General features: G+C 34.6%; 1 protein-coding gene and 1 long non-coding RNA gene across 5 annotated transcripts; one reads left to right on the top strand and one right to left on the bottom strand.

The window, feature by feature from the left end:
- Nucleotides 1-2,871: 2,871 nt before the first annotated feature.
- On the top strand, nucleotides 2,872-7,103 carry LOC109180429 (probable ADP-ribosylation factor GTPase-activating protein AGD11). Of its 4 annotated transcripts, none has more exons than XM_019330029.1 (10): nucleotides 2,872-3,226; nucleotides 3,329-3,453; nucleotides 4,328-4,408; nucleotides 4,607-4,691; nucleotides 4,894-4,969; nucleotides 5,221-5,384; nucleotides 5,479-5,725; nucleotides 6,094-6,210; nucleotides 6,290-6,385; nucleotides 6,558-7,103. In XM_019330029.1, exons 2-10 carry the CDS (start codon nucleotides 3,411-3,413, stop codon nucleotides 6,894-6,896), a joined length of 1,248 nt encoding a protein of 415 aa, XP_019185574.1. In that variant the 5' UTR covers nucleotides 2,872-3,226; nucleotides 3,329-3,410; the 3' UTR covers nucleotides 6,897-7,103. The 4 variants fall into 4 exon arrangements, with proteins under 4 accessions (XP_019185574.1, XP_019185565.1, XP_019185546.1 ...); XM_019330020.1 differs by having other exon boundaries at nucleotides 4,310-4,408; XM_019330001.1 differs by having other exon boundaries at nucleotides 4,307-4,408.
- Nucleotides 7,104-14,075: 6,972 nt separating this feature from the next.
- Nucleotides 14,076-14,986, bottom strand: LOC109186885. Its single transcript, XR_002055180.1, has 2 exons — nucleotides 14,947-14,986; nucleotides 14,076-14,308 (listed from the first exon to the last, which is right to left on the bottom strand). It is a non-coding gene; the product is annotated as an uncharacterized LOC109186885 (long non-coding RNA).
- Nucleotides 14,987-20,153: the final 5,167 nt, after the last annotated feature.

The raw sequence follows: 20,153 nt of genomic DNA, 5'->3' as shown, positions 1-20,153 counted from the left end.
TTCGGTTGTTCGGTAAATTACCGAGCCAATTGGTTCGATACGGTTCGATTCGAGAAAACTAAACTGAATTGCCCACCCCTAAAGTTAATTACAAAAATGATCCCTTGACTATAGCAAAATTACCAATTTGGTCTCAAGTTAACGGTTGACTAACGGTCAAACAAACGGAAGACTAAATTGGTTAAAAATTTTAAAGTTGAGGGACTTAATTGGTTAAAAAAAATAGTCATGGACCAAATTGATAATTTTACTATAGTTAACGGACCATTTTGGTAATTAACTCTTTTATTAATTTTCTAATCCTTTAGACTTCAGTCTAGGAATCCTCACACATCTCTATAGTTATGTACGTAATTTTAAATATTCTATAAACCCCCAAAAAAATGTACAAATGCAGAAAATGATCAAGACAATTTCGTCAATCTTCTAAATTTGTAGCAAAGTAGCTCCGGTGTAACATTAAGGGTCTGTATTTAATCAATACTTTAATAAACTTTCAAAAAATTTTAATGTAATGGATTTTAAATGTGACTTTCATAAAATTTTCCTATAGTCTATAAAAATTATGACAAATATTAAAAAAAAAAATTTCAAAAAATTTCATATTAAAGAGTCCATAAGTCATTAAAACTCTAATTGGGTGTTTGGTTGGCATGAATTGAAATTTTTTGCCAATGTAATTCCATGAATTGTAAAATTATATTGTTTGTTTGGATGAAATTATAATTCTCTCAATTTAATTAATTAGAATTCATAATCCCTACACCCATGAATTGAAAGTCAGCCCTGGAAAGGAAATGAAAAAAAAAAAATTACTTTTGCCCGTTGTTGTTGTTGTTAAAAAATTAATGCATACTCTCCTTACATGTAAAATCATGTTATGTAGAGAATTACCCGCATGGGCAGCTCAACTGGATGAGTTTAGGAACGTGTGTTTGATTGAACAGTAACAAATAGATAAGAGTTACAAGATACACTACCAGTAGGAGGATCCTATACAGATGGCTAAGGATGGGGTCAACATAACAAATATTGACTTATACTAATAATATATAATATATGCTAATAAACTGGTCACAGAGGTGAAAATTTAGAAGAATGACTAAGGATCGAGTCTCACTAGCGACAGTGTGGGAGCAACCTCTCGAAGTGAGGGGGGGTCATGTTCAGTTGAGTTATCATGATTTTGGTTATGTAGAGAATTTTAAATAAAAAGGATATAATATTCAAAAAGAGAAAATTACACTTTTGGTCCTATGACTATAGGGGGCGTGTTAATTTCAATACTTGACTTTAAAAACTAACAATTTAGTCTTGTAACTATGTAATTTCTAACACATTTGGTCCTCCCGGCCAAATCACCGGCGAAATTTGGCCGGAAAAACTAAACCCATTTTAAATTAAATATAAGTGGGGACAAAACGGTCATTTGAACTTCAAATTTCTGTTCCCAAATCGGAGCGAGAACTGTAATTGACCAAGTGGGGGCAAAGGTCCGAACTGGGAGAGGCAACAAATGGAGTCACCATTGATGCAGCGGCAACCGGTGAACCGGAAAGAACATGAACTGTAATTGACCATCCTTTTCGCTCCTTCCCTGGCCGCTCCCTTTCGCTTCCGAATGAACTCAACCAACTTCTAGGACCGCTTTGCTCCGACAGAAATGATGTACAGTGCAGTACAAAATATATGATGACAAACAGTTCAATACTTCAATATGTTCAGCAATTCTACTTAACACTAATTGATAACGATCAGAAAAGAAACTGTAGGAAGCAAAGAATGTCGTTGCATTTTCAACAGTAGTCGAGTTTTCAAATAGTAATTGAATCAAATTAACCTCAACCTAAGAAAATTTTGTTAAGGGCTAAAGTTTTAAAAGCTTCGTATCTTCACTTTAAACATGAACACTTGTCCAATGACGCCGAAGATTTAAATACAACTACATTTTTTAGCTTTAATTTAGAACACATCAACACATATGTATGGAACAAGCCCTCCTTTACAGTACCACTTGGCAATTTCCACTGTAATTGTGGTCATGAAGCATGTCGGTTTGTAAAGGAAAACGGAAAAAATAAAAAAGTAAAATAAGTGAGAAGACAGGACGGACCTGGACCGTTGATTTCAGTCTGCAATGGTTCGAAAACTAAACTTGCAGGTGAAAACCGGTTGACGAATGTTTCCTTGGATTTGGAACACCTGAGGACTGCATTCTGGCTCGCCATCGAATTGAAAAACGAATCTTGGGTCCGGAAACTTGAAGTTCAAATGACAGTTTTGCCCTTACTCATATTTAATTTAAAATGGGTTTGATTTTTCCGGCCAAATTTCACCGGCGATTTGGCCGGGAGGACCAAATGTGTTAGAAATTGCATAGTTATAGGACTATATTGTTAGTTTTTAAAATCAAGTCCTGAAATTAACACGCCCCTTATAGTTATAGGACCAAAAATGTAATTTTCTCTATTCAAAAATATGTTTTAAGAAATAGCAAATTTTGTTAAAGATAATATTATCGTAGAGAAAGTAGAAGAGTAAATGCATGAGAAAATATTGAGCATGAGAAAAAAATATAAGAAAGTGATATAAAAAAATATAAAAATATAATAATTAAGTGACAAAAACGATCTGAGACTAAATTTGAAATTGTCAATTTGTCACCTAAGACAATGGACCTCTGGAGTGGAATTAACTCAACACAATAATTACGAAAACTTTGGAACTGCCAAACACAAAAAAAAAAAAAAAAAAAAAAAAAAAAAAGAACCAAAGAAATTAAAAATAAAAATATTAATTATTAATTATTAATAATTAAAATTATAAAATAGTAAGAGAAAATGAAGGAAGGAAAGAAAACGTGAAAATGTGAAGTAGAGGAGAAAATAGGCGCCGCGGGACGAGATATTGTCTTGTCTGGTAATCGGGCAACTACCTACCTGCCTATTATCCCAGGAAGAACATCCTAACCATTTTCGACTTTTGTTTCCTCTTCCTAAATCCAATAAAGAAACATCCTCCTACGACCGAAACAAAAGTCCGAAATCTTGTGAATCTTCGCAATGTTTCTTCCTTTCTATTTTCAGCAACATATATGAATCATATATCCGTATATGCACATACATGCATATACACATATTCATCCACCCAGCCCCTGCAATTCCAATTCTGCGGCCCAATTTCGCCCTCAGACTCCACCCGGGATGTTCTTCTGACACGAAACGGTGTAAAGTTCCTGTCTTTTTCGTTGTTTTATGCGTTTGTTGATGTCGGATTATTGATTTTTTTTTTGTTTGTTTTTTGTTTTTGGGTGGAAGCGTAATTGCAGTGTGAAAAAGGGATCAGGAGAGAGAATTCAATAGAACTATAGTGCATGCATTTGTGATCTGGGTTCTTTCAAATCAGAGAAGATGTCTATCCATCAGGGCAATACAGACGGCAACAATGGCTCAGGTAGTTCCATTTTCATGGATTATTAAGGTTTCTTTTGTGTTCTGTTTTTCCATGTTTTTGGCATTCAATTTAAAGCTATAATTGGGAAGGAGTTCCTATGTTTGAAGCATTTTATTTGGCTTTGAATGAATTTGTTTAGTTCCTTGTAGTTTGGCCAAAGATTGTAATTGAAATTCAGGGAAGAACATGATTGAATGAATGTAACCAAGAGAGATGATTGTAAGGAAAGGGAAACAAGATTATTTTCTGTTTGTAGTCATATGCAGATTTGATCTTTTCCAAAGTGATGGTTTGTTCGTTTTTTTTGGATAACGAAGAAAACCCACAACCACTATTCATGGGTGTGCACCTGTTAAATCCTGCCTTGTGACCCTAGTCACCAAATGACCACAATGAGATAAACGGCAAACCAACCTAGGTTGCCCATAGCTGATCAGCTCAAACGAAGAAGGCTAATAGGCCGCTCCCACCCGAGAGTTGAACTTGCAGAACCTTAAGGTTACCAAACCAACGGCCTAAACAACTTGGTTGGGGTTGCCCCCAAGATGTAAAATCCCCATTTTTTGATGGCATTGCCATGATTTGTGTACATGATGGTGTATAAGTTTTTTTGGAATTGTATTCCTTTGGGTTCATTTTTGGGCATTCTCCATGTTTTCAATTTCACTTGGTCTTTCTGTGTTACAAAAGAATCGTTTCAGTATCTTCTTTTTATTACCTTAACGTGTTCCCTTTTCATGATGTAGTTCACACATGATGTTTCTTCATTATCTTACATGCTTATTACAATTGTCTCTATAGAGCAGAAAGATTGATCTCTTATTCCTTGCTATCCGTATCTTAAATGTAACAGGAGTTTATTCACGTGGTGAAGGCTCCTGCCTCTATGAACTTCTACAATTGGAAATCACCCCAAGTTTTCGTCGTCAAATGGATATACATGACAAATCTTTAAGTACGCCATCTCTTACTTTTCAATTTCGTTTCCTAGAATTGGGATGTTGCTGTTTGGTTTCTGCTTCACTTTTGTAATATTTATACATGGTTTTTGTGTCTTCTTCGATGTTGTGTTTATTGCACCTATATATTGTCTGGCATTTTTTGGATTCTAGTTTCTCTGGAATTATACGTGTTTCCCTATTATCTACACCAGGTCCCCGGCTTAGACTGCAGGCTCTGTTGAAAGAATCCAACAATAAAAATTGCGCTGATTGTGGATCTCCAGATCCGAAATGGATGTAAGTATCAAAACGATTAAATAATTTAGAACCTGTTTTTACATCGTCTGAGCTATGCCACATTATACATGTTTTCTAAAGATTGTTTGCAAAAAGCAATAATGTGCCCCCCGGGATAGCAAGGTTGTGTTTCTATCTTCGTAAGTAAGTCTTTTCTCCCCATTTTCACGCAATTCATATATGCCTGTTTGTTGATATTCAGATCAGTGAGTCTCGGTGTTTCAATATGTATCAAGTGCTCTGGTGTACATAGAAGTCTCGGAGTGCATATATCAAAGGTATGGAACTAATGCTCTTTCTATCCTTTTTGTTGCATTTCATATATACTAAGAAAAGGCAAACAAACCCAGTGTGTGTGTAAGCAATACATTTTAGTCAATGTTGAAAAAATAGCTATGCGCCTGGGGGCCGCCTAGAGCGCCTGGGGCCGCCTAGGAGGCTGACCGCCTAGCGCCTAGGCACCGACTAATCGGCGCCTAGGCGTGATTTTTGCAACACTAATTTTAGTACACAAAAATTTTGATTCCAGGTTTTATCGGTGAGTCTGGACGAGTGGACAAATGACCAAGTCGATGCTTTCATAGAAATGGGTGGCAACGCCATTGCAAACATGAAGTATGAAGCCGCCCTTCCAGATAATTTTAAGAAGCCAAAACCAGATTCACCTATAGAAGAGCGCACCGACTTTATAAGGTAATAATAATACGTTTGATCCCTCCTCCCTGGGAATTGCACGCTTAATATGTTTCCGTTGCTGAAAACAAAGATCCGCCTTTTGGATGCCCAGGAGAAAATACGAGAAGCAACAGTTTCTGAACTACGATGTACATATGCTATGTCCGGTTGCATCTTCTGCATCCTCCTCTTATTGTGATACATTAGCCTATTATTCTAGCACAACGCCCGAGAGGAAACTCCAATATGAACAGAAGCACTCGAATAGCCATCATCGCGCCCATGGCTTTGGGCATTTCCGCCATAGCCGGAGAAGGAAAGAATCTGATCACCACAAGAGTAGGAAAAGTAGTTCAATGGTAAGTTCTCCTAGCGGGAATGGCATCATCTCGAACATTCGTTTTTGGGTGACTAGGGAAATCCGCAGTCACTACCCAAGACTGTGCACTGGGTAAATCTCGCCTTGTGACCTTAGCTGGCAAAAGACCACAAGGAGGTAAACCAGTCTAGGTTGCCTATAGCTGACTGGCTCAAACTAAGAAAGCTGGGATTCGAACGCGTGACCTTGTGGTTACAAGTTTGTATCCTTAGTTATCCTGGCTTTCTCGTATTTTCTTATGTATTTCTTGGTTTCATTCTTTGTTCTGTCCTATGTTTTAAACAAGTGTAAGTAAGCAAACATGGAACCTTCTTTTATGGGTGATCTTACAGCCAGCATGTTCTATAGGCAGGTATGGTTGAATTCATAGGACTTATAAAGGTCAATGTGGTGAGAGGTACCAACCTGGCTGTTCGCGATATGGTAACTAGCGACCCTTACGTTATTCTGTCGTTGGGAACCCAGGTAAACCGAGTTATCTGTCATCAGCACGAGCTCTAAACCGAGCTATCTATCATTTCACTGAAGCATTTCTGTCTTGCAGTCGGTGAAAACTCGCGTTATAAAGAACAATCTGAACCCTGTTTGGAATGAGAAGCTCATGTTGTCAATCCCAGATACCATTCCTCCATTAAAAGTGGTAAGGATACATTACATCCTCAGAGAATTGAGCTATAATGCACATGGGCCAAATCACACTAAAAGATTGAATCCAACCAATTAACTGGTCTAACTCATGGCCTTATAAACCCATATGTTCTCTCTTATTTTATCAATGTGGGACTCTTAACAGTCATGAAACAACTGTGCAGCTGGTGTATGACAAGGATACATTCACGACAGACGATTTTATGGGGGAGGCCGAGATCGACATCCAACCTCTCGTGGTGGCTGCACGAGCATCGGAGGGTTCTCCAACACCACAAAGCGAGGCAGCAACGACACCGCCAGCGGGAAAACCACAAAACGAGGTAGCAACGACACAGCCAGCGGGGAGATGGAAGACGGTGAAGGAGAACACGCTGCACGTTAAGGATGGCGTTATACAGCTCTCGGAGGGGAAGGTGAAACAGGAAATAGCAATAAAGCTGCAGAATGTTGAAAGGGGTGTGCTGGAGATTGAGCTTGAATGTGTCCCTCTAACTCAATAGAAGCCCAAGGGTGGTTGAAGAAATCTGAAGGAAAAAAACAAAAACAAAACAAAAACAAAAAACAAAAAAAATAATGCAGGAAAAATTACTTATTTTATTTTATTTTTTATTTTTATTTTATTTGAACTGTTTTTGACTCAAATGTAAAGTGTGGTAAAACCATTTTATGCTTTGGAATGGATAAAATCCTTTATCCATACCATACCATGATTTCTGTTCTTCATGTCCTTAACTTTACATTTTAAAATATTGTGTCTGTCTGCACATGCATCACAACATTCATGACAACCACAAAAGGGATATTAGCATACTACCAGATTACAACATATCAAGAACCTAGACTAGTTTCGCCTCGCCTTCTTGATTTGAGCTGGTCATATTTAACTTCTCGCGGTCTTTTGACAGCAAGTCATAAAACGGACTTCACCCAAAGCGTGCCTTTAGATAACGATTCCGCTTTCTTGATTTGAGCTGGTCAGAAATGATCAACTTAGGTTGGTTTAACTTTTTGCAATCCTTGCCAGCTAGAGTCATAAAACGGACTTCACCCAGAGCGTGCCTTTAGATAACGATTTCGTTTTCTTGATTTAAGCTGGTCAACTATGGGCAACCTAGATTAGTTTACCTCCTTATGGTCCTATGCCAGTTAAGGCCATAAGACGAGTTTTACCCATATTGCAGATTCAGCAGATAATAGTTGCGGGCCTTCCCGGATAAATCAAAGAACCAAAGTACAAACAACAAAGATGCTATGCACAATATAAAAAAACATGAATGAATAATTGCATCAGTAAAATACACTAGTGTCAATGTCCACAGAAGGAGAAATGCCTCATAGTGAAGCAACTGCTGACATGAACATCAGACACAAAAACAAGAGACATTCTGCCATCATATCCATGTCTTGTTAGTTAACAAGCAGATTTGAATTCAAAAAGAATTTGGACAGAAAATTGGGTATCGAGAACAAAGACTACAGCCACGGCCTCGAGCAAATATCATGGGGGGTCCGGGGGAAAAGCCATTGCCAGCTACAAGTCAAACTGTACAACTAAGATGCAAATATGCAATGAAATTGTGCATCCCCTTAAATCCCGATCCCACCCTCAAGTACACTACACAACCAAAGTTCCGGAAAGGAGAGACACTTCATCTTTAGCGGAATATCAATGCCAGCCATTGACATTTTACCTTAACACGACGGTTTTGATATTCCACTATTCCAACCAAACAACATTTCACCTTAACACGATAGTATAACCATAAACCGAAGACTAACATAGAACAAGGGCTTTACGTGTGTTAACACGAATTCACATCTTTTCAAATGCAAATACACATAAATCCCTTTCTTCCCCCTATCACCAAAACACACTTTTACCACTTTCTAGCAGTTTGAAGTAATGTTCCAATATTGCAAAAGTCATTGTTCACGGGGGCACGGGGTTATTTAGAAGAATCAGCAAACCGAATCCTACTAATAAGCAGTTAATTGGAAAGTTAGATACTAAACAAATGAAGCATCGAAATATGCTATTTTATTGTCTTTTTCGAATTTTGTAATAGATTTTCATCATCCTTAAGACCAAACACCCACTCCAAGTTGGTGCCAACCTTTACAAACCATTGGGTTAACGAGGTGTCACCCGGAACACAAACCTTCACACGCAATATGTACAATCACTTAACACGCCATAACCATAATATATATATAGTCTTGGATGTAAAGCCTATTCGATTTTTACTGATACCAAAAGCTAAGGAGCACACCATAACGAGATGAATGACTCACGAGATTATGAAGATCATATCAACCGCAGCAAAGAGGACAGCGAACGAGGCCATTCTCGTTGCAATCCGGGCACCTCCTAAGCTGTTCCTCGTACTCATCGAACAGTTTCCGGCTCCCACTGCAATTCGAGCAAGGAATGAACCTTGCATCCCCGCAGCCTTGACAGATGAATCCCGGGGGGCGAATGGGGAGCCCTCGAAGCAATCTGGAGAGCTCTCCCACTTCATTCATTTGCTTGATCACTTCGGCGCCGCCAATGTAGTTTCCTTTGATGAAAACCTGCGGCAAAGTGAGGTTTTTCTCGCCGAGAATGTTTTGGAGTTCCTTCTTGTACGCACTGTCCATGGAAATGTCCCTCTCATCGACATGGACTCTGAAGCTTTTAAGGATCATTCTAACAGTGTAGCAATCCTCGAAGGTTCTCCGGATTCCTCGGAGGCTCGTGAAGTAAATGACCACTCTGTCCTCCGTCCCCGGGAGGCGAAATTGGAAAGCCCTAGAGGAATCGGAATTCGGCAATTTCGCGGCGGCGGCGGTCTTGGTGGGGGACGGCAGCGGCAGGGAGACTGAATTGGCGGCGCGTGGGGATTTCTGGTACTCGAAGAGAGAGCAGAGCTGTTTCACCTTACCCTTTATAGAACTCCCGGCCACGGACACCATAGCCTCGAACGCCGACGATCCCGGCAGCTGCTTAAACGACCCCAGCCGCTCCACTGACGGCTTCACGGCGGCGGCGGAGCCGCCGCCGTGATGTATCGTCATGGAGCGGTTGAAATACGAACCGCCCTTCATCTTAGGGTTCTCAAATTCGCCGTCTTTGCAAGCCATAACCCGCAAAACCGCTATACTACCGGAGAATTCAAGATCAAGAAAACCCCAATAATTAAAACCCAGACAATCGCAACCCTTTGGGTATCAACGAAAACGGCGGCGGCGGCGGTTCCGAGCAGATATGTGGTGGAGAAGCTGATTATGGAGGCGTGGACTGAAAGCAATTCCCCACAGAGAAAAAGAATGGAAAGAATTGAAGAGAAAGAAGAAGGAAAGGAGCGGAGCGGAGAGCTTTTTGAAAAGGTGAGGGGTTATGGGGTGTCGCTATCGATGCCGACTGTTGAACAAACAAACGAACGGAAAATATGAAAATTATGGAGAATTTTTGAATGCACAGAAAAGAGCTGTGAAACAATATATATATAACCGTGAAAAATGATACAGGAAGATGAGATAAACGATGACTAGAGTTGTACGTTGCGGAGTCCATTTTGTACATTTTTCCCGGCTCAATCCTTTTTGCAATTTTGCGTGTCTAAAAATAGAAATTTTACTTCATTTATTTATTGCCGTTTTACTTTTCTTTTATTTTCCAAATAAGAAGTTACATCTTTTTATGGATATATTTTTGTAAATTATTTTCCCCATTTTTTTTTCTTCCATATCATTAATTTATCATTAATAGAGAAAAAAAAATGACATTCGCCCTATTTGATAAATGACTGTTAGTTGATTGGGTTAATTAGATGGTATAATTAATTGAGAATATTAGTTGATTGTAGAAAGATGTTTAATTAATTAGCTGTTAACTGATAGCTATTTGGTATAATTTCTTTTCTAAAAAAACTAATTGAAAAGTTACTTTGATCAATTTTTGAATTTTAACATTTTGAAGTTACAAAAAGTTAATTAGTCAAACACTTATATTGAAATCAAGTCAAGCAATTAATAGTGATCAAATAAGTTAAAATTGACTGATAAGCTAACTATTTTATCAAACATGGCAATTATCCCTATGAAGTGAGTTTTCTATCATTCAATTATCTGTAAAATGATTTTTTTTAACTCAACTTTAATAGAATTTAAAAAAAAAAAAAAAAAAAAAAAAAAAAAAAAAAAACACTTTGCAAGTAATGGACAAAAACGGCTACTTTCATATAATTAAGAGATAAAAAGTATCAATTTTTTTCTCATCAATTTGTATCTGTCAAATGTTGAAACACGTGATATGGCATAACAAACAAGCGGATAATACTACTATCCCTCATGTTTGTCATGTCACACTATGCTGACATAATAAAACTAGTAATATTTTAAAATTATGTATTTGTTAATGTAACTTGTTATAGTCTCGACATTTTGTCATCTAATCTTTAAATACTTATTATAAAATAAATTTAACAATATTTTTTTAAACATATAATTATTATGCATTGAGGTTATCTATATCTTTTTTATAAAAAATTAAAAGAAAATCTCTAAACAATAATGAATGTTCTATTCTTTGCTTTCATTCATAATATATAAGATAAAGAAAAGAAGATAACATTTAGCCCTTTTAATGTGCCAGCTATGTTGTAGTGTAGCAATTTCAATGTACTAGGCATTATGGGATATTATTAATTAATTAACAAAAGCATTAATTAGATATACTATTGTGGCATGAATAATGTTATTTTCTTTTTATGAATTAATCTCATAATGTTCATATCCAAATAGGACATAGTTAAAACAGATAATGGAAATAGTTACTCCTCTTCCTCGCCTTACTTTGATGAATTTATCTTATAATATATTTATATTCCGATAACGCAAAGTTATTAAACAATAAAGATAGTTGTCCCTGTAATGTTCATATCCAAATAGGACATAGTCAAGAGGGATGATGGGATAGTTACTTATTGCCTCTAACCCAGCATCTTGGTTGACATGACAATAAGATTGTTTTATACTAATTAGCCGCACATGAATTAGTTAATTTTATCACTGAGTTATGAAGGAAAATTATATATGGAATTTTAGAGGTAAAACTCTTTTAATATGTCATGATTTTATTAATACATGAAAAAAAAAATGAATAAAAATTATGACCACTTTTTTTTTTCTTTTTAACAAATTCGAGCATATTACATAAGCATGGAATAAAAATTGATAATTTTTTGTGTTTAGTACTATAAAAACTGAGAATACATCTAATATTATTCACTTATAATTTATAGAAGGAATAACCAACTACGTAGTGTCACATAATAAAGTGAATATGAGGAGATAAATTTAAAAGGAGAACGTAACATCACATTATTTGAGTATTAACACAACCAAATTTAGAAACGACTAAATAAATTATTTTGCTTGATTTAAGAAAATAAAAATTTATGCCAAGCACCTTATGTTTAGATGGCATGTTCTGACTCCTCTATATGAAAGGTCATGAGATTGAGTCTCACTGGATGCAGTGTAAACTTTTTGTGCTTCACTTTCAAAAAAGAAAATAAAGATATATGATGTACCGGGGAGATGTATAAGTAATAGTATGACATGTATTCGTGTAAGCAATACATTTTTTTTTTTTTTGAATGAAGAGAAGACACGCCGTCATTACTTGAGGGTGTGTAATGTGTAATAGTCTGTAAATTACACAGTAAAGGTAAACTGCACTAAAAAAATCAAGTATAACGTGCACAACTGAGGTTATGACATTTTGATACAAAAATCATAATTCACTTAGTCACTTACTTGATCATTCCTTTCGGAATTATAACATGTAAATTTGATTAACGTAACAAGGAAAGATAATTAGCATAGTGTGTAATTACGACTAATATATAATATAAATTGCATTATTTTTACTAGTTTGTACATGATATTACAATTTTTTTCTAATTTTATATATTTATTTTTATAGTTTGTGTGTAAATAAGTAAATTTTATAGCATGGCGTGAGAAATAGGTAACTACATTGAAATAATGAGTTTTTGAGATATTGATCTTTTTGGTTGGTCCATAGCAAAAAGTCGGCCAGCCTAGTTTTCCATATTTGCTTATTTATCTTTTTTATGTAAAAGTTCTTTCATTAATATAAAAATATATAAATATACTTGAATTTTTCCAACGTGTTTTCTTATACTTCAGCAATAAGACTGTCAAGTGTCAACACGGCTTTTACGAGACCCACCTACTAATTACACTATTTTTAATTAATTTAATAAAATTCTGTCACTGTTTACTCGATGCAGAAACAAGCTAAGACGAGTCTTTTGTGACGCCTATGGTTGCCTTGCATAATTCAATAAAATAAAAGAGTACCATTACATCTTTAACCTTAAATTATAGAGTAAGAGTTAATACTCAATTTGGTCCATCGACTATTAAGATTTTATCACTTTGATCATCGACTTATCCCCAATTATGTAATTGTTAATCAAAATGGTCATAATCAGGACTAGTTTGATTTGAGTTAATTTCAGTTTTGGTCCTATGACTATTTGGGCCTTGTTAATTTCAATCCATAAGTTTCAAAACTATCAATTTAATACTTTAGAGCATCCACATTAGTTGGAAAGAATGTGAGGATAATGTAAGAGTGATTAGGAGAGAGAATGTGAGAAGGGGAGGAAAACAAAAAAACAAAAAAATCAAAATCAGAAAAATTAAAACAAAAAAAATATATATATAGAAGTGTCAGGCGCGCCGAACGGCGCGCCTGACGCGCAGCCAGGCGCGTGCAGTACTGTGGACTTGGATACTTTTTTTTTCTTTTTTCTTGGTTTTTGCAATATTTTCTCTCTTGCAGATGAATTCTTCTTCAATAAATTCTCCCCTACATAAGCTTTGCTCCCCATTGAGAAGAATTCATTCTGAAATCTCCCCATAATATGAACAAGTGTGGATGCTCTTAACTATTCACTTTTTCTCAATTTTGGTCCATTCGACCAAAGTTTCAATGAAAAATAACTAAAAAGATAAATTTACCCTCAAAATCTTAAAATAATAACTAAAAATATTATTTTTTCTGTTAACTATGTCGTGGAAGGAGAAGCGGAGGTGGCAATATAATATGCAAAAGCCCGGAGAAATGGTTGCCGACGACAGCAGGCAGAAAAGAAAATAATATTTTCAGTTATTATTTTAAACTTTTGAGGGTAAATTTGTCTTTTCAATTATTTTTTGCCAGAAATTTGACTGGATGGACCAAAATTGAGAAAATTGGATAGTTAAGGTATTAAATTGACAGTTTTGAAATTCATGGACTGAAATTAATAAAATGCCAACAGTTATAGAACCAAAAGTGAAATTAATTAACTCAGTTTGATTTTGACAAATAACTATTTTAGATAAAAAATTATATAATTGGAAATGAAATGAGCAACTTTAAAAGTCAAAGTATCAAAATGTTAAAATTCTAATAGTAGAGGGACCAAATCAAGTATTAACTCTAAAGAGTAATAATGAATAATACTTTTTTGTTGTTCTCCAAAAATTTCATTTGACCAACCTCCTTAAAGATAAGTTTTTTAAAAAAAAAATTAATTTAATGAAAGTCAATTCTAGCCACAGAATTGTGAAATTTAAATATGATTTTGAGGGGAGGGGGTGGGGGCAGAAAAAATAGGATGTAAAGTTTCATTACGAACTTGATTAACTAATAATATTGACATGTAAGATCTTTGCATATTGACATGTGATGTTCGTATGCCTCGAAACTGTTACCAAATAGAACGATATGATTCAGCAGATCCGCCCTCCAGTTCGCCTGCAAAAGATTGTCATAGTTTCTCAGAAACTGACCTCTTGGCAATTCAGAACAGTTTGTGCATCAAGCAAGTGATGTGAATGATTTTGACACAACCTAAAGTGAAAAGCCAAAAGTTTATCAATTATTAGCTATATATATAATCAAATTTTCACTCAAAATAACATACAAAAAAATATGAATTTTAAGAAACATATATACATGTTACATCATTATGTTAAGTTCTAAGCATACGTTTATACCTTGTCTGTGTGTGTGTGCGCATCTGCATGTATTGTACTTTACACTCACCTCAAGATAGCACAAACATACTTGCTACATGAATATCCACAGAAACTTCTAAATGAGAAGGCAAGATCATACAATTGGATTAAACCACTATTCCTTTGAGTAAAATTTTAGAAGCCCATCAACCCTACTTACAATTTCTGATTTCTCTCATCAATCTTCTGCACTTACTGAAATATAATCCTAACTTCTTCCTCCTGCAAATTATAAACCTTCTATTCACTTTCATCCCCTTCCACCTAACTAGCGAGTGGCTGTTATTCTCCACTCGTCACGCATTTGGATGTTTCAAATTGACAAATTCAACAATAATTATCTATATGAATATGGATTTACTGGCTGCAATAATTTATAATTCCTCAATTTAAAAAAATAAATAAATAAATCAAATATCAGATTACATTTACGAACAAATTTACAAATTAGTGAAACTACAATCAGATTACCTCTATTGACTGTTCAGCTTAACGAGTTAATGGTTTAGGGTTCATCTAGGGTTCAATACCTCAAAATTAGTTATTTCAAATATTTTTTTTTCCTAAATCTATGTCTCATTTCCAGAAAAGCACTCGCCTCCATTGATTCTCACCATGAATCCACTGCTCATTTATTTATTTATTGCATTAATCTATGCAACTGGTTCCCAACTTCCCATCAACAATATCAGAATACCATTATTGCTACTAATTCAACATCCAGAATCAATCAAAAGGCGTAATTAAGCTGCGGCTTACCACTTACCAGAATTGACAGGTTTAGCTGACAACGGCGGATGAACTTCCGGCGTCGCCGTCCAATCGCCGTGCGCCGTGCCGGTACCAATTCAGCTTCGACTGGTCTCCTGACGAGGAGGTTTTGGGTCAATTCGAAGCCTGAAAGTTGAAACCCACTTCGATCCAGTTTTGCTCTCTACCCGACCCGATTGCGTCATTTTCTACGGAGTAAATCTTAATCACCAATTTCATAATTGGTCCAATCGATATTGACAAAGTACCTAAAAATATCCTTTAAAATTAATTATGGACCACAAATCAATTTTCACTTCCATGCCATCCATTTGTCATCATTATAATTTATTCAAAAATTAAATTTAGTCAATTATATACACACACACACACATTATTTAAATACATATATTGTATTTTTAGACCATTTTACAATATTATCCATACAATGAAATATTATATTATAAAAAATGAGGACGAGATAAGTGAGTAAATAATACGTAGTACTACTAGCAAATAAAGGTATTGATAATTTAAAGATTTTTACTACTTATAAATTATGATTTTATAACTAATTACTTTGTAAAAATATATTGTATTCATTAGAAGAGAGAAATCATATATCAAATTTTGATACACACACACATTATTTAAAAACATATATTGTATTTTAGATCATTTTTACAATATTATATATGTACAATGAAATATTATATTATAAAAAATGAGGACGATAAGTGAGTAAATAATAGCAAGGTATCTATAACTCAAAGGTTTTTACTACTTTTAAATTATGATTTTATAACTAATTAATTTGTAAAATATATTTTATTCATTAGACAAGAGAAATAATATATCAAAATTTGATTTGAAAGTGTGCACATTGTGAAACTTTTTCATAATGCTTTAGTCAAGAAAGGACTCTAAGGGCTTGTTTGGTTCGCGGAAAATATTTTAAGGGAAGTGGAATCGAAATTTTATGGAAAAACAATTACTAAAAAGATGAATTTCATTGTTTGGTTGGTGGAAAAAGAATTACTGAAAATACTAATTCTATTTTTTGGTTAGATTTAGAACTGTAAGGAATAATGAGTATAAAGACTTATATGTCCCTCCAAATTAATAAGAGTAATGTAATTAAGAAAGAAAATAAGGGTAAAATAGTCAAACAATATCACTTTTTCTTCTCATCTTCCCTAGAAAACAAAATCCTTAGTCCAACCAAGGATTTTGTTTTCTTCAAATTTGAGAAATTCATTTTCCAATGGAAAATGAATTTCGTGAACCAAACACCAAGAAATAACATTTTCCTCCACTTTAAGGAAAATATTTTCCTTTGAAAAACATTTTCCATGAACCAAACATCCCCTAATAAGATAAATCAGCTATGACAAGTCTTGGTTGTTTGGTTTTGAGAAATCAACCTTTAATCAAGAGTCAAATTTGTAATCTAAGATTACGAGCTTACTATCAATCAACCTAGTTGTGATCAAAACGCAAAATTAATAATCTTTTTTTAAGAAAAAATTAACAATAATTAATACCACAAAATCATATACCAAATCTAACAAGTAAATATGTGATTGTAATTTGTAACAACATGCGTGGATGTTAGGAAAAGACGTTGGCGACTAAAGCATACAACTAATCGAGGCTGGTTTAGTCACATCATATGATAGTGAGAGATTACAAATGAAGAATAATTATAAACAAGTTTTGAAATTTTGAAATTATGTGAAAAATAAAATTATTAGAAATTTTAAAGTATCAACGGATATCATTACTCTTTTTATATTAAATATAATCATAAATCATAAATATTATTATAAAAATAATGGTTTTAGTTTATTAATTATACATAAATTATAGACTCAGTCCATAAATTATTGCTCTATATAACATTTTCCCTTTAATTATGTTGAAAGTGGTTGTTTCAATACATTACTTATAAATTTTGTTAAAATTAAAATTTTATTTTGATTTGCCAAATTATTAGAGGACAAAGTGAACATTTTGTAAAAACTTTCTAAGAAAATAAAGTTTTTCATATTGATGATTTTGAGTGAATGTTAGGTTTGTTGTAATGTTGATTACATGAAAATATGAGATAAATTTTCATTATTATTAAATATAAAGTTAATTCTTAACTGTTTAATGCAAGTATAAATAAATTCTGAATTTTTAATCATATTTCGATTTTGACCTTCTCATAATGAATAATTAGAAAACAATTTTTTTTTTAATTATATTTAAATTTTATGAAACAAAATTGCTTGAAATATTGATTATATTATTTATCGGTGGAAAATAAATTATCGAAAATAATTAGTATATGGACTCAATTATTCTTACATAATAAAGATGTGAGTGTAATATAGAAATTCATATTTTATATTTTCTCAGTGTGAAAAATAAAATATATAAAGATGCTAAGGAATTTGTTTTCCTGAAATTGAAAAAAGAGAGAAAATGATGATTTTAGTGTATTTATTATGCCTAAATTGTAGACTAATATATTCCCCTGTAACCAACATTACAATAAACCAAACATTCCCTTAAAATGATTGATGTGAAAAGTTTTTTTTTTTTTTTTTTTTTACTTGGGAAAATTTTATAAAATGACCAATTTGTCCTCTAATAATTTGGTAAATCAAAATTCCTTTTTAATGTTAAACGAAATTTATAAGTTATGATTGAAACAACAACTTTGAACATAATTAAAGGAGAAAAGTTGTATAGAGCAATAATTTATGGGATTACATCTACAATTTAGGCATAACTAATTGACTAAAACCGTCATTTTTTTATGGAGATTATTCCCCGAATACTGTGCATGTACGGTGGTCGGTAACGGGCCCCCTTGAACGTGCTAAGCCTGACCCGACCGAAGGCTCGCGCCATCCCGACCTTGCATTGCCTATCGAGCTGGACTGGAGGTTACGTTCATAGGCAGCATTGTGATACCAACCTGCTTAGGTCGAACCGACCTACTAGTGCCTCGTGGCATATTACAGTGCACTCAAGAATATCAGGCCACGTGGTTAAGGGCCCTTGAGCTCCAACCTGGAGCCATGCATGAACTCCACGTGCTGCAGAGTTAGGACATGTCCCCTCGTGACCCTTATAAATATCGCATTTTACTACTGTCAAGTGAAACTTTTGGCTATTTTCACACGCTAGCTAGTAGCTCGAGAACCTCTGACCCACTATTACGGACGCCGAGCTATTCTACTTAAACCAACAAGCATCAAGCATACTAAGTACAGCATCCGAAACTGAAACCGATCTATGATCGTATATTGTAGAGAATACCCCTCGTATATACTAGATCATTTTCCATATATTATTTGAATTATATTTGATACTATTACCTTTTATTCTCACAGTATTTTGTACAACTCAACATACTATATGTGTAATCTAGTATCCCACAATCGACGGTCAAGGTAAGTTAAATTGGTTGGTTGATACTTTGCTAACAATTATTATGAATTCCCAATTCCAACGGTCCACAATTATTGTGAATTCCTAATTCCAACGGTCCATAATTATTGTGAATCTCCAATTTCAAGGTCTCCTCACGTCTCGCCTCTGCTGAAAAGATATAAATCATGGTAACTCAGCTGAACAAAGAGATTAAACCTTTACTCGCTATGCACAATGAGCCCCCGTCACTTTAACGGGGCGTTTGGTTGGGGGGAGGGAATTACGTGAAAAAGGAATTGCAATTCCATGAAAAATGAATTATCGGGAATAATGTGGAAATTTAAATTCCAGTATTTGGTTTACATGAATATAATTACTGGGAATTTCAATTTCAATGTTTGGTATATATGAAAATTGAAAGGGTTAAGTAGTAATGAAATTTTAATTCTATGAAAATGAGGGAATTGTGGAATTACAATTCCTTCCAACCAAACTAAAGGAATTTAGTTGCCTTTAGAATTGGGTGGCAATTAAGTAAAAATGAAATTTAAATTCGATCCAGAATCATTATTCAATCATTATTCTCAAATTTCATTCCATGTGACCAAAGTGCTTATGCGAAAACTATTTAATCTCTTTAAATATGAGACACTCACAAAAGCATCCAAACTTCCCTCTCTCTGAAAGCACAACCCCAACCTCTCTCGCCAATATAAAATACATCAACTGCTACAACCTCTTCTTGTCATTCTTGCCTTCAAAATTTTCAAAACCCTTCCAAGTACATCTCAGCTCTTTTTATTTAATCATTCCCCCAATTATTCCTCAATTCCCGCTGTTTCATCTTCTCCATCTTCATCTTATCTTCATCTTTGTCGTCTTCCCCTCTTCGAAGGAGATTTAGGTATTTTGGTTAGAAGAGAAGAAGAATGCCAATGCGATGGAGCAAATCGATTTGGATTGCAAAACTGGTGTGGTACGGTCTCAGCAGGTGGCTCGCAATTTGCTTCCTTCTCGCAGACGAGATGGCCAGCACGCTGGAGCATGATCCTCACCATTTCCGCATCAATTTCTGAGTTAATTATTTCCTCGACTTGTGAGTTTTATCTTCCTGTAATTTGTCGGTGTAGAAGGAGGGAGAGGTTACCATTTTATGTATTCCTCTCCTTTTTTTCTTTTGTATTTTGCTTTGTTGAACTTTAAAGCGGAAGTGAAATTATTTGCGGCTGCCTGCATCTGCAGGAAAAGATATTAAATTCAGTGATGTCTATGTGGTGTTGATGTTTTGCAGAGTTAAATTCAGAATTTCGTCCACACATTTAATTTCTCTTTCTTTTGTCGTGTAAAGCTTCTTTCCACACAATTTGTTTCTTAGAAATTTACTGCTTCCCACTCATGAATTCATGACCACAACTTTAGCCCTAACCTCTGACCTCCTACCTTCCTCTTCTGTAGAGACGGCAACAGGTCTGGTAAAATTATATTTTGTACACAAAATTCTA

Source organism: Ipomoea nil, unplaced genomic scaffold (assembly GCF_001879475.1).
Source record: "Ipomoea nil cultivar Tokyo-kokei standard unplaced genomic scaffold, Asagao_1.1 scaffold0188, whole genome shotgun sequence".
Classification (NCBI taxonomy): Eukaryota; Viridiplantae; Streptophyta; class Magnoliopsida; order Solanales; family Convolvulaceae; genus Ipomoea; species Ipomoea nil.
Note: the sequence above shows the minus strand (reverse complement) of the source record. Positions and strands in the feature narration are given on the sequence as shown.

What these genes read in the sequence shown, in the direction of transcription:
- LOC109180429 (XM_019330001.1), top strand. Translation starts at nt 3,411, where the DNA reads ATGTCTATCCATCAGGGCAATACAGACGGCAACAATGGCTCAG. An exon ending in AGACGGCAACAATGGCTCAG is followed by an intron (nt 3,454 to 4,306) that starts GTAGTTCCATTT and finishes TAAATGTAACAG; the next exon opens with GAGTTTATTCACGTGGTGAA. An exon ending in CCATTCCTCCATTAAAAGTG is followed by an intron (nt 6,386 to 6,557) that starts GTAAGGATACAT and finishes ACAACTGTGCAG; the next exon opens with CTGGTGTATGACAAGGATAC.